At 41.8% G+C, this 13733-nt stretch overlaps 1 protein-coding gene across 1 annotated transcript in view; it reads right to left on the bottom strand.

The window, feature by feature from the left end:
- Positions 1-13733, bottom strand: part of enpep (glutamyl aminopeptidase) — a 109905-nt gene that overhangs the window by 33245 nt on the left and 62927 nt on the right. The window contains exons 7-10 of the mRNA XM_072255957.1: positions 12228-12362; positions 8910-8975; positions 586-651; positions 346-497 (exon numbers count right to left, since the gene is read on the bottom strand). Coding sequence (XP_072112058.1) covers positions 346-497; positions 586-651; positions 8910-8975; positions 12228-12362 — 419 coding nt within the window. The remainder of the gene's footprint in view (positions 1-345; positions 498-585; positions 652-8909; positions 8976-12227; positions 12363-13733) is intronic.

Genomic DNA, 13733 nt, shown 5'->3' with positions numbered 1-13733 from the left:
GCTGTGTGTAACCCTAGGAAATTTCTAAAGTACATGTTCGGCGCAGTATTGTGGGTCAAAGGGCCTGTATTGTGCAGTAGGTTTTCTATGTTCTAAGAAAATGCTGAAAGCATGCTGCATGCCAGGCAGAAAGGAAAACCTAATGTCAGATCTAGGGAAAAAAAAGAGAAGCAAATTAGTTTCAGTATGAAGTATGTTCATTAAAGGATGATCAAAATCCTGTTGATTTTCGTTATATTAATGACACTAATATACTTTGTACATTTGAAAGGCAGTGAGAATATAAAACGTAGTGGTCAAAATAGTTAAAACAAATATGTTTTAAATTATGGACGGATATCTTACTTCAGGAATGAAGGAGGCTGAGTTGCATCTGCCTTTGGGTCCAACAGGAAACGTTTCTGCGAGACTACACTATCTGAAGTAACGTTCAGCACAGGGAAACCCATTTGTCGTGTCCATGTATCCATCACTTCTTTTATTGGTTTACCACTGACCTGAGAATGAAAATGAAGTTAGCTCTACTTGGTGCAATGGGCACATGAAGAAACAAAAGCCAAAACGAGTGATTTGAAGCTCACCTACCTGAGCCAAGGCTTCCCAGAAGTCATCTGTTTTTGCATTTTTAAATTGATGATCACGGAGGTATTTCTGAAGATAGAATGCAGCACTTAATTCACCTTATTCAGCTATTATGATCAAAGAACTCCTCTTCACTATGGCAAATACTATTTATTTTTTGATTCCTTCATATTCAAATACCAACAAATGTTTTTTAGCATGCAACTGATCATAGTCTATTACAGCAATGGAATGATACCATTTGGCCTAACTCATCTATTCTAACACCCCCCCCCCCCCCCAACTAGTCCTATCTGGCTAATAAGCATCTAAACCCCTTCTATCCATGCACTTACCAATAATCATTTGAACATTGTTACTGTATCTGCTTCGACCATTTTCTCTGGCAGATCATTCCATACATATCACCCTGTGCATGAAGAGGTGTTCCTCAAGACACTCAAATCTTTCACCTCTCACTTCAAAGCCATGTCCTCTAGTTTCATGTCCTCCTTCTTGGGAAAATGACTATGTACATTCACACAAACTAGACCCCTCATGATTTTAGATACCTCTATAATGTCACCCTTGGCTTTTCCAATGTCCCCCTATAATTCAGTCTTGGCAACATCTTCACTGCACTCTCTCCAGTTTAATGATGTCTTTCATACAAATGGGCAACCAAAACTGTACACAATACCCCAAGTGTAATCTCACCAATGCCCTTTTTTTAAACAAAGTGTAGGTGCTCCCAAAGAAAGCAAGACCAGTAATGGGGACTTGCTACTTGAAAACCTGAACAATATTTTAACAGGAGGTAGAAAAGACATGTCAAAAGGGCAACGTTACAATAGTCATGGAGTATTTCAATATGGAAGCAGATTTGGAAAATTAGATTGTTGCTGGATCCCAAAAGAATTTGTAGAATGCCTACAAGATGGCTTTTTAAAGAGCATCTTATGGTTGAGCCAACTAGAGGCGGGTCTACTCAGGACTTGGTGTTGTGCAATGAACTGGAATTGATTAGGCAACCCAAAATAAAGGAACTCTTAAGAGACGCTGAGCATAATATGATAGAATTTGTCCTGCAACTTGAGAAGGAGAAGCTAAAGTCAGATGTATCAGTATTACAGTGGAGTAAAAGGAATTACAGAGGCATGATTGAGGAGCTGGTCAAAGTTGAGTGCAAGGGGACACTAGAGAGATGACAGCAGAACAGCAATGGCAGGAGTTTCTGGGACCAATGTGGAAGGTACAGGTTTGATACATCCCAGAGATGAAGTAGTGTTCTAAAGGCAGGATGACACAACCATGGCTGACAAGGGAAGTTAAAGACAACATAAAAGCAAAAGAGAGGGCATTATAATACTGCAAAAATTAGTGGGAAGTTAGAGGATTCGGAAGGTTTTAAAAACCAATAGAAGACAACTAAAAAATTCCTCAATAAGTCAGGATCAAGTGAAATATGAAGGTAAGCTAGCCAAAAATATCAAAGAAGATACCAAAAGATTCTTCAGAAATATAACGAGTAAAAATGAGAGGTGAGAGTAAATACCGAACCACTGGAAAATGACACTGGAGAGGTAGCAAATGGGGACAAGGAAATAGTGGATGAATTAAGTACTTTGTACAAGTCTTCACTGTGGAAGATATTAGCAGTATGCTGGAAGTTTGAGAGTGTCATAGGACAGAAGTGAGTGCAGTTGCTATTACTATGGAGAAGGTGCTTGGAAAGCTGAAAGACTTGAAGGTAGGTAAGTCACCTGGACCAGATGGACTACATCCCAGGGTTCTGAAAGAGGTAGCTGAAGAGCCTGTGGAGGCAGGAGTAACAATCTTTCAAGAATCAATACACTCTGGCATGGTTTCCGAGGAAAGGAAAATTGCAAATGCCACTCCACACTTCAAGAAGGTAGAGAGGTAGAAGAAAGAAAATTATAGGCCAGTTAGCCTGACCTCAGTGTTTGGGAATGACGTTAGTGTCAACTGTTCAGGGTATTTGGAGACAAATGATAAAATAGGCTAATGTCAACATGACTTCCTTAAGGGAAAATCTTCCCTGACAAATCTGTTGGAATTCTTTGAGGAAGAACAGGGAGTAAATCAGGTGCTTGAGGAGTATAAGAAGTGCAAGAAAATACTTAAGAAAGAAATCAGGAGGGCTAAAAGAAGACATGAGGTTGCCTTGGCAGTCAAAGTGAAGGATAATCCAAAGAGCTTTTACAGGTATATTAAGAGCAAAAGGATTGTAAGGGATAAAATTGGTCCTCTTGAAGATCAAAGTGGTCAGCTATGTGCGGAACCAAAGGAAATGGGGGAGATCTTAAATAGGTTTTTTGCATTTGTATTTACTAAGGAAACTGCCATGAAGTCTATGGAATTAAGGGAATCAAGTAGTGAGATCATGGAAACTGTACAGATTGAAAAGGAGGAGGTCCTTGCTGTCTTGAGGAAAATTAAAGTGGATAAATCCCTGGGACCTGACAGGGTGTTCCCTCGGACCTCGAAGGAGACTAGTGTTGAAATTGCGGGGGCCCTGGCAGAAATACTTAAAATGTCGCTGTCTATGGGTGAGGTGCCAGAGGGTTGGAGAGTGGCTCATGTTGTTCCGTTGTTTAAAAAAGGATCGAAAAGTAATCCGGGAAATTATACGCCGGTAAGTTTAACGTCGGTAGTAGGTAAATTATTGGAGGGAGTACTAAGAGACAGAATCTACAAGCATTTGGATCGACAGGGACTTATTAGGGAGAGTCAACATGGCTTTGTGCGTGGTAGGTCATGTTTGACCAATCTATTGGAGTTTTTCGAGGAGGTTACCAGGAAAGTGGATGAAGGGAAGGCAGTGGATATTGTCTACATGGATTTCAGTAAGGCCTTTGACAAAGTCCCGCATGGGAGGTTAGTTAGGAAAATTCAGTTGCTAGGTATACATGGAGAGGTGGTAAATTGGATTAGACATTAGCTCAATGGAAGAAGCCAAAGAGCGGTAGTAGAGAATTGCTTCTCTGAGTGGAGGCCTGTGACTAGTGGTGTGCCACAGGGATCAGTGCTGGGTCCATTGTTATTTGTTATCTATATCAATGATCTGGATGATAATGTGGTAAATTGGATCAGCAAATTTGCTGATGATACAAAGATTAGAGGTGTAGTAGACAGTGAGGAAGGTTTTCAGAGCCTGCAGAGGGACTTGGACCAGCTGGAAAAATGGGCTGAAAAATGGCAGGTGGAGTTTAATACAGACAAGTGTGAGGTATTGCACGTTGGGAGGACAAACCAAGGTAGAACATACAGGGTTAATGGTAAGGCACTGAGGAGTGCAGTAGAACACAGCGATCTGGGAATACAGATACAAAATTCCCTAAAAGTGGCGTCACAAGTAGATAGGGTCGTAAAGAGAGCTTTTGGTACATTGGCCATTATTAATCAAAGTATTGAGTATAAGAGCTGGAATGTTATGATGAGGTTGTATAAGGCATTGGTGAGGCCGAATCTGGAGTATTGTGTTCAGTTTTGGTCACCAAATTACAGGAAGGATATAAATAAGGTTGAAAGAGTGCAGAGAAGGTTTACAGGGATGTTGCCAGGATTTGAGAAACTCAGTTACAGAGAAAGGTTGAATAGGTTAGGACTTTATTCCCTGGAGTGTAGAAGAATGAGGGGAGATTTGATAGAGGTATAAAATTATGATGGGTATAGATAGAGTAAATGCAAGCAGGCTTTTTCCACTGAGGCAAGGGGAGAAAAAAACCGGAGGACATGGGTTAAGGGTGAGGGGGGAAAAGTTTAAAGGGAACCTTAGGGGAGGCTTCTTCACACAGAGAGTGGTGGGAGTATGGAATGAGCTGCCAGATGAGGTGGTACATGTGGGTTCTTTTTTAACATTTAAGAATAAATTGGACAGATACATGGATGGGAGGTGTATGGAGGGATATGGTCCATGTGCAGTTCAGTAGGACTAGGCAGAAAATGGTTTGGCACAGCCAAGAAGGGCCAAAAGGCCTGTTTCTGTGCTGTAGTTTCTATGGTTTCTATAGTTTCTAAATAACAAGTAGGATAGACAAAGGAGATTTGGTGGATGTTATGTATTTGGATTTTCAGAAGGCTTTTGACAAGGGGCTGTACACGAGTCATTTAATAAGGTAAGAGCACATGGTATTACAGAAAAGATATTTGCATGGATTAGGGATTGGCAGGAGACAAAGAATGAGAGTAAAGGGAGCCTTTTCTGTCTGGCTGCCAGTGACCAGTAGCACTGACACCAGCAGTAGGTCATGACAGCTGAGATCGGCCCCGTGGTTCGTTCATCCTGCAGCATGTGAGAAATCAGGGATACTTCCAGTGCCCCTGACGACTATGTGTGCAGGAAATGTGTCCAGCTGCAGCTTCTAGCAGATCGCATTGAGCAGCTGGAGCTGCGACTGGATTCATACTGGAGCATCTGCGATGCTGAGAAAGTCGTGAATAGCATGTTCAGTGAGTTGGCCACACCGCAGGTAAAGGCTACACAGGCAGAAAGGGAATGGGTGGCCAATAGACAGCGTAGCAGTAGGCAGGTAGTGCAGGAGTCCCCTGAGGTCATCTCCCTCCTAAACAGATATACTGTTTTGGATACTGTTGGGGGAGATGTCTCATCAGGGGAAGGCAGCAGCAGCCGAGTTCATGGCACCATGGGTGGCTCTGCGGCACAGGAGGGAAGGAAAAGGAGTGGGAGTGCTATAGTGATAGGGGATTTGATTGTAAGGGGAATAGATAGGCATTTCTGCGGCCGCAAACGAGACTCCAGGAGGGTATGTTGCCTCCCTGGTCAAGGATGTCTCTCAGCAGATGGAGTGGGATGGTGAACAGCCAATGGTCGTGGTGCACGTAGGTACCAACGATATAGGTAAAAAATGGGATGAGGTCCTACAAGGTGAATTTAGGGAGTTAGAAGATAAACTAAAAAGTAGGACCACAAAGGAAATAATCTCTGGATTACTACCAGTGCCACGTGCTATTCGGAGTAGAAATAGGAGGATATTTCAGGTGAGTATGTGGCTTGAAAAATGGTGCAAGGGGGAGGGATTCAAATTTCTGGGGCATTGGAACCAGTTCTGCAGGAGATGGGACCGGTACAAACAGGACGGTCTGCACCTGGGCCGGACTGGAACCAATGTCCTAGGGGGAGCGTTTGCTACTGTTGTTCAGGAGGATTTAAACTAATGTGGCAGGGGGATGGGAACAAGTGCAGAGAGACAGAAGGGTGTAAAATGAGGGTAGAAGCAAAAAGTAGTAAGGTGAAAAGTAAAAGTGGCAGGCCGGCCGATCCAGGGTAAAAATCAAAAAGGGCCACTTTTCAACATAATTGTATAAGGGATAAGAGTGTTGTAAAAGCAAGCCTGAAGATTTTGTGTGTCAATGCAAGGAGCATTCGTAACAAAGTGGATGAATTGAATGTGCAGATAGTTCTTAATGAATATGATATAGTTAGGATCACAGAGACATGGCTCCAGGGTGACCAAGGATGGGAGCTCAACATTCAGGGATATTCCATATTCAGGAGGGATAGACATGAAAGAAAAGGAGGTGGGGTAGCATTGCTGGTTAGAGAGGAGATTATCGCAATGGAAAGGAAGGACATTAGCCAGGAGGATGTGGAACCAATATGGGTAGAGCTGCAAAACACTAAGGGGCAGAAAACGCTGGTGGGAGTTGTGTACAGGCCACCTAACAGTAGTAGTGAGGTTGGGGATGGCATTAAACAGGAAATTAGAAATCTGTGCAATAAAGGAACAGCAGTTATAATGGGTGACCAAATTAGTAAGGGTGCTGAGGAAGAGGATTTCTTGGAATGTATACGGGCTAGTTTTCTGAACCAACATGTCGAGGAACTAACTAGAGAGCAGGCTATTCTAGACTGGGTATTGAGCAATAAGGAAGGGTTAGTTAGCAATCTTGTCGTGCGAGGCCCCTTGGGTAAGAGTGACCATAATATGGTGAAATTCTTCATTAAGATGGAGAGTGATATAGTTAATTCAGAAACAAAGGTTCTGAACTTAAAGAAGGGTAACTTTGAAGGTATGAGACGTGAACTAGCTAACATACACTGGCAGATGATACTTAAAGGGTTGACGATGGATATGCAATGGCAAGCATTTAAAGATTGCATGGATGAACTACAACAATTGTTCATCCCAGTTTGGCAAAAGAATAAACCAGGGAAGGTAGTGCACCCATGGCTGACAAGGGAAATTAGGAATAGTATCAATTCCAAAGAAGAAACATACAAATTAGCCAGAAAAAGTGGCACACATGAGGACTGGGAGAAATTCAGAGTCCAGCAGAGGAGGACAAAGGGCTTAATTAGGAAAGGGAAAAAAGATTATGAGAGAAAGCTGGCAGGGAACATAAAAACTGACTGTCAAAGCTTCTATAGATATGTGAAAAGAAAAAGATTGGTTAAGACAAATGTAGGTCCCTTACAGTCAGACATAGGTGAATTAATTATGGGGAACGAGGACATGGCAGACCAATTGAATAACTACTTTGGTTCTGCCTTCACTAAGGAGGACATAAATAATCTTCCAGAAATAGTAGGGGACAGAGGGTCTAGTGAGATGGAGGAACTGAGGGAAATGCATGTTAGTAGGGAAGTGGTGTTAGGTAAATTGAAGGGATTAAAGGCAGATAAATCCCCAGGGCCAGATGGTCTGCATCCCAGAATGCTTAAGGAAGTAGCCCAAGAAATAATGGATGCATTAGTGATAATTTTTCAAAACTCTTTAGTTTCTGGATTAGTTCCTGAGGATTGGAGGGTGGCTAATGTAATCCCGCTTTTTAAAAAAGGAGGGAGAGAGAAACGGGGGAATTATAGACTGGTAAGCCTGACATCGGTGGTGGGGAAATTGCTAGAGTCAGTTATCAAAGATGTGATAACAGCACATTTGGAAAGCGGTGAAATCATCGGACAAAGTCAGCATGGATTTGTAAAAGGAAAATCATGTCTGACGAATCTCATAGAATTTTTTGAGGATGTAACTAGTAGAGTGGATTTAACCAATTTTCCCTGGGATCAATAAAGTATGACTATGGATAGGGGAGAACCAGTGGATATGGTATATCTGGATTTTCAAAAGGCTTTTGACAAGGTCCCACACAGGAGATTAGTGTGCAAACTTAAAGCACATGGTATTGGGGGTATGGTATTGATGTGGATAGAGAATTGGTTGGCAGACAGGAAGCAAAGAGTGGGAATAAACGGGACCTTTCCAGAATGGCAGGCAGTGACTAGTGGGGTACCGCAAGGCTCAGTGCTGGGACCCCAATTGTTTACAATATGTATGGATGACTTAGACGAGGGAATTAAGTGCAGCATCTCCAAGTTTGCGGATGACACGAAGCTGGGTGGCAGTGTTAGCTGTAAGGAGGATGCTAAGAGGATGCAGGGTGACTTGGATAGGTTAGGTGAGTGGACAAATTCATGGCAGATGCAATTTAATGTGGATAAATGTGAGGTTATCCACTTTGGTGGCAAGAACAGGAAAACAGATTATTATCTGAACGGTAGCTGATTAGGAAAAGGGGAGGTGAAACGAGACCTGGGTGTCATTGTACACCAGTCATTGAAAGTGGGCATGCAGGTACAGCAGGTGGTGAAAAAGGCGAATGGTATGCTGGCATTCATAGCAAGAGGATTCGAGTACAGGAGCAGGGAGATACTACTGCAGTTGTACAAGGCCTTGGTGAGACCACACCTGGAGTATTGTGTGCAGTTTTGGTCCCCTAATCTGAGCAAAGACATTCTTGCCATAGAGGGAGTACAAAGAAGGTTCACCAGATTGATTCCTGGGATGGCAGGACTTTCATATGTTGAAAAACTGGATCGACTAGGCTTATACTCTCTGGAATTTAGAAGATTGAGGGGGGATCTTATTGAAACTTATAAAATTCTAAAGGGATTGGACAGGCTATATGTAGGAAGATTGTTCCCGATGTTGGGGAAGTCCAGACGAGGAGTCACAGTTTGAGGATAAAGGGGAAGCCTTTTAGGACCGAGATGAGAAAAAACTTCTTCACACAGAGAGTGGTGAATCTGTGGAATTTTCTGCCACAGGAAACAGTTGAGGCCAGTTCATTGGCTATATTTAAGAGGGAGTTAGATACAGCCCTTGTGGCTAAAGGGATAAGGGGATATGGAGGGAAGGCTGGTACAGGGTTCTGAGTTGGATGATCAGCCATGATCATACTGAATGGCGATGCAGGCTCAAAGGGCCGAATGGCCTACTCCTGCACCTATTTTCTATGTTTCTATATTTCTGTGACACAAAGCCGACTTATTTATGAAAATTTAAAAAAAAAGAAAAATCTTGTACCTGGCATCCGTTCTGAAATTTTTCCGGAGATATCCAGTCACGTAACATCCGTAGAATTGAGGCACCCTGCAAGTGGAAGCACAAAACATGTATGTGTGTGTATGTGTATATATCAGTTTCCTGAAAATTTGGGTCAGGTTTAAGTTAGTAAATGGAATCAAGGGTGAATCTTATCCAGAGTGTAATTTGAAGATCCCTTCCCTGCCTCCAAGTTAATTCTCCAGCTTCCTGACATCTTGCCCAAAATGCAGACGAACCCATGCTTGTATTGGTAACATCTTGATTTCTATATACAGTTAGTAGGGGAGGATCCAGCACAATTCTAGCAAATCCTACCTAGTTTTCATTGTATAGGAATGAAAATTGGGTAAATTTTATAAACTGAAAGAGAAGAGTTTGAAGAACTCAGCCAGTGAAACAGTATCTGTGGAAAGAGAAACCAGCTACTGTTTCAGGTATATGACTCTTTTGAGTGATTTGTTATGCCAGATTACCACTAATGCCATGAAGAAAATTAACCAATACGATGTTAGTACTAATGCTATTCCAGAAACCTTAAACAAATTACAAATCAAGACATGCATTTCCAGCCTATTCAGCCTCTCCTTACAATTCAAGCCATCTCGTCCTGGAAAACATTCCTGTGATTCCTTCCTGCAGCCTTTTCATCTTAATGGCATCCTTTCTGCAGTTGGGCAAACAAAACTATACAATACTCCAAAAGTACTCTCACCAAGGAATTGTACAGTTGTAACAAGACCTCACTCTTGTACTCAGAGTCTTGACTGATTAACCAACCATGCTGACCGAGTTCTTCATCTCCCTGTTCGTCAGTGTCTCCACTTCCAGGTGATGTACCAGCACCCCTAGGTCTTGTTATGGTACAGGCTCCAGGACCCTGCCATTCACTGTACAACTCCTGCCTTGGTTTAACTTGCCATGTATTTATCTGAGTTAAATTCCGTCTGCCATTCTTTGGATCTCAGTTGCCCCAGGTCAGATCTTAGATAACCCTCGTCACTGTACACTACGCCATCAATTTTGGTGTCATCTGCAAACTCACTAACCACGCTAACTATATTCTTATTCAACTCATTTAATGGATGGCAAGCACGAGCAGACCCAACATTCAACCCCATAGCCCACTAAAGGTCACTGACCTCCAACTTGTAAAACAACCCTTAACTAACACCCCGACTCCTTACAGAAAGCCAATTTTGTATCCGTCCAGACGAAGGGTGTCGGCCTGAAACGTCGACTGCACCTCTTCCTACAGATGCTGCCTGGCCTGCTGCGTTCACCAGCAACTTTGATGTGTGTTGCTTGAATTTCCAGCATCTGCAGAATTCCTGTTGTTTTTGTATACAGTTGGCTAGCTCACTTTGAATCTTACGCATTCTAACCTTCTGGACTAGCTAACCATGCAGGATATGGTCAACAGCCTTGCTAAAGATCATGCAGGAACGTCCACTGCCCCTGTCCTCGTCAATCCTCCTAGCCATCTCTTCCAAAAAGTTCAGACAAGTTTGTGAGGCATGGCTTCACATGCACAAAGCTATGCTGACCATTCTTAATTAGTCCTTGCCTTTCAAATGCTGGTGGATCCTGGCTCTCACAATTCCTTCCAGTAACTTCCCCACTAATGTTGCTAAGCTCAGCAGCTTGTCATTCCTTGGGTTAAATAAAAGGACAACATTAGCCACCCTCCAGTCTTCTGGTACCTCACCCATGGCTATAGATGGTGCAAATCTCTTTGCCAGATATCAAAATTTATTAATTCCCTCGCTTCCCACAAATTCCAAGATGCACTTGGTTAGTCTCCAGGGGTTATTATGCTTTAAGACCACTATCACCACCTCGTTTGTAATGTGGATATACTCCAAGACACCACTATTCATTTCTTTTAATTCCTTAACTTTCATGACTTCCTTCACAATATATACAGATGAGAAAGATTCATTTCAAGACCTTGTCCATCTGCTGTGGATCCACATGACGATGACCACATTGATGCTTAAGAGAACCAATTCCCTCTTCTATTACCCTTTCACTCTTAAGACATCTGTTGATACTCTCCTTTACCTTTGCTGTCAAGACCATCTCCTGTCTTTTTTAAATAGCTAGGAAATTCATGGAAATAATAATTAATGGAAATACAAATGGGAGATTTTTTTGTCACCAAATCCATTAATTCTATGCTTTATCTCATTTAAAAATACTATAAAATTAACATTATGTGAAAGGAAGGACTATGGAGTTGTCAGTGCTCCAATAATGTCCTCCTATTTCTTAGTTATACATCAAAAGTAAAAGTACATGTATACCACCTTAAGATTAATTTTCTTGCGGGCATTCAGAGTAAGTACAAAGAAACAGCCAATTAAAAACTACGCACAAAGACAAACGAGCACTGTGCAAAAGACAAACTGCAAATACAAAATGAAAATCAAAATAATACTAGCTAAATAAGTAATAAATAACACTGAGAATGCGAGTTGTAGGGCTCTTGAAAGCGAGTCCACAGATTGTGGAATCAGCTTAGTGTTGGGGTGAATGAAGTTATCCACTCTGATTCAGAAGCCTGATGGTTGAGGGGTAAGAACTGTTTCTGAACCTGGTGGTGTGGTACCTGAGGCTTCTGTACCTCTTTACTGATGGCAGCAGCATGGCCTATGTGGTGGGGTCCCTGATAACGGACACTGCTTTCCTGCGACAGAGCTTCATCTCTATCACCTGACTTTCACAGTCTGCCAATATCGAAGACAAAATGAGAAGAAATCAACTCCTATCAGAAAACTAAATCCATAAACATTGAGATCTGCCATGTACTCATACTCCTTGAAATCGGCCTGTCTGCAATGATCTAATTTGGTAGCTGAAGACCCAAGCTCTTTGGGTAACCTTTTTGTCATCTATCACAAAATCTCTTCATGTGGCTCAGCATCAATTTATTGTTTGATCAGGAGCCAGCAAAGCCTCTTTTGATCAATTTTGCTTCTTTGAAGGTGCTGAAAAATGAATGTTGTTTGTTTAAAATGGTAAATCAGCTCAGTAGAGCCAATGAATAAATTTTCGGTTCGAACTGTGCTTGAAGTGTCGCTGCACTACATCACTGAGAAGAATGTTAATTTGTTGCACGTTTTAAACGGAGTCAAAATAGAACATTTCTAATTCATTAATAAAATCTTGCAATCGCCACACAACAGCACCTTCTATATCATTCAGTAATTGAAAATACATTAAAAAAACCCCACCACACTTCTGAATGCCTCACAAAACCACGCAAGAGCCTGAAGTGTAATTAATGGCAGGACTTACCTTGCTATACGAAATGCTATCAAAGACAGAGGTAATTTCTGCTGGGGTTGACACATTAACAATGATTGGATGGGATGATGACAAAGCATCTTCACGCATTACAGACAAAACATCATCTGGAAGAATCTGATCCAACTGCGAAAGATAGTGCCAGAGATGTCACTGATTCAAGTCAATTATTTGCAAGTTACTTAATCAGAGAATTACAGAAATACACAGCACAGAATTTGGCTTATTGTGTCCATGCCAACTATTGCACTTTAAGATGGTATTGAATGATGCCCATAACCTACCAGCATGTTAATTTTGAAAAGCAATCAGAATTTAAATAACAATAGCAGCTTTACTGATATAAAAGTTAAATTCCTGATTTTCAATTCAATGGACATATCTATTACTTTATAAACAGTGGCTAAATGTTCAGTTCTGTTGCGTAATAACTTCTCACCACTCAAGCTGGTGACATTTAAAGACCATCATCATTGAAGATAATTCTAAAGATGGTTGATGATGGTAGTTCTCTGATTTTGGCAATTTACTACTTGAGGAGACATCGTCAGTGTGCTATTGATTGTGGTGTCCTCCAAATGCTTGACCTTTATATATCTTTCAATTAGCTGATTGAAAACGCACAAAGTTCATCACACAGCCAATCAGCAGCGAGATTTCGGCGCCACACACTATCGAGTTTCCGAAGTGACGTCCCATCAGCTAGATTGAAAAAGTATATGAAAGCCCAGCATTCAGAGGACACTCCACAATCAGCGGGACACTGGCGATGTCTCCTCGCGTGGTGCGTAACCTTTGTAAGTACATTGTCAAGATCGGAGAACAACTCAACCCAGCGTACCAGTATGCCTCAGCTAAGTTTTAGTCGACCTGATCCATTACTTTACCCTTTCGGGGGAAAAAAAAAATTCAAAGTTCAACTAATTTGCTTCATACAGCAATCACTCCTTTCTCCAAAGACAAGCTTTATTAACAAAATTTGCAAACATACGGCACAGTGGCCAGTCTCAGTACAACCCAAATTGTTTTATCGGCACTCCATTAATTTTCCTTCATATTTGAGCAGAAAATTCTGAGGGGTTTTTACATTGTTTCTTGTCCCTTATTTTACAGGAATGGCCAAAGTTGTGCTCTTGCCTTGTTTTGCCTTTGCATAGCTGTATTGAGGTTCAGTATATCCTAAGAACGTACTTCTGGACCTCAGAATACGCTGGTCCTCACTATCTGGTTTGGGACAAGTTCTTGCACTGGAAAGACACTGCCATAAATAGAGATAAATGTTATCTGCTATGAACAATGGCCAAAGGACTCAGCTGCCCAGGATGAACCTTGCCAAAGACTACTGCATTCCATTCCAGATCTCCTTGATAAACGGATATTCCAGAAAGAGATAGATGACAGCATCATTCCTTTCAAAGTCACCTTGAAGATAGTGTGTGGTTACGCCGAGCCCCTGGCCATGCACTATAAATGAAAAGGACAGAGCAGGACCTTCTC

Source organism: Mobula birostris, chromosome 4 (assembly GCF_030028105.1).
Source record: "Mobula birostris isolate sMobBir1 chromosome 4, sMobBir1.hap1, whole genome shotgun sequence".
NCBI classification, from domain to species: domain Eukaryota; kingdom Metazoa; phylum Chordata; class Chondrichthyes; order Myliobatiformes; family Myliobatidae; genus Mobula; species Mobula birostris.
Note: the sequence above shows the minus strand (reverse complement) of the source record. Positions and strands in the feature narration are given on the sequence as shown.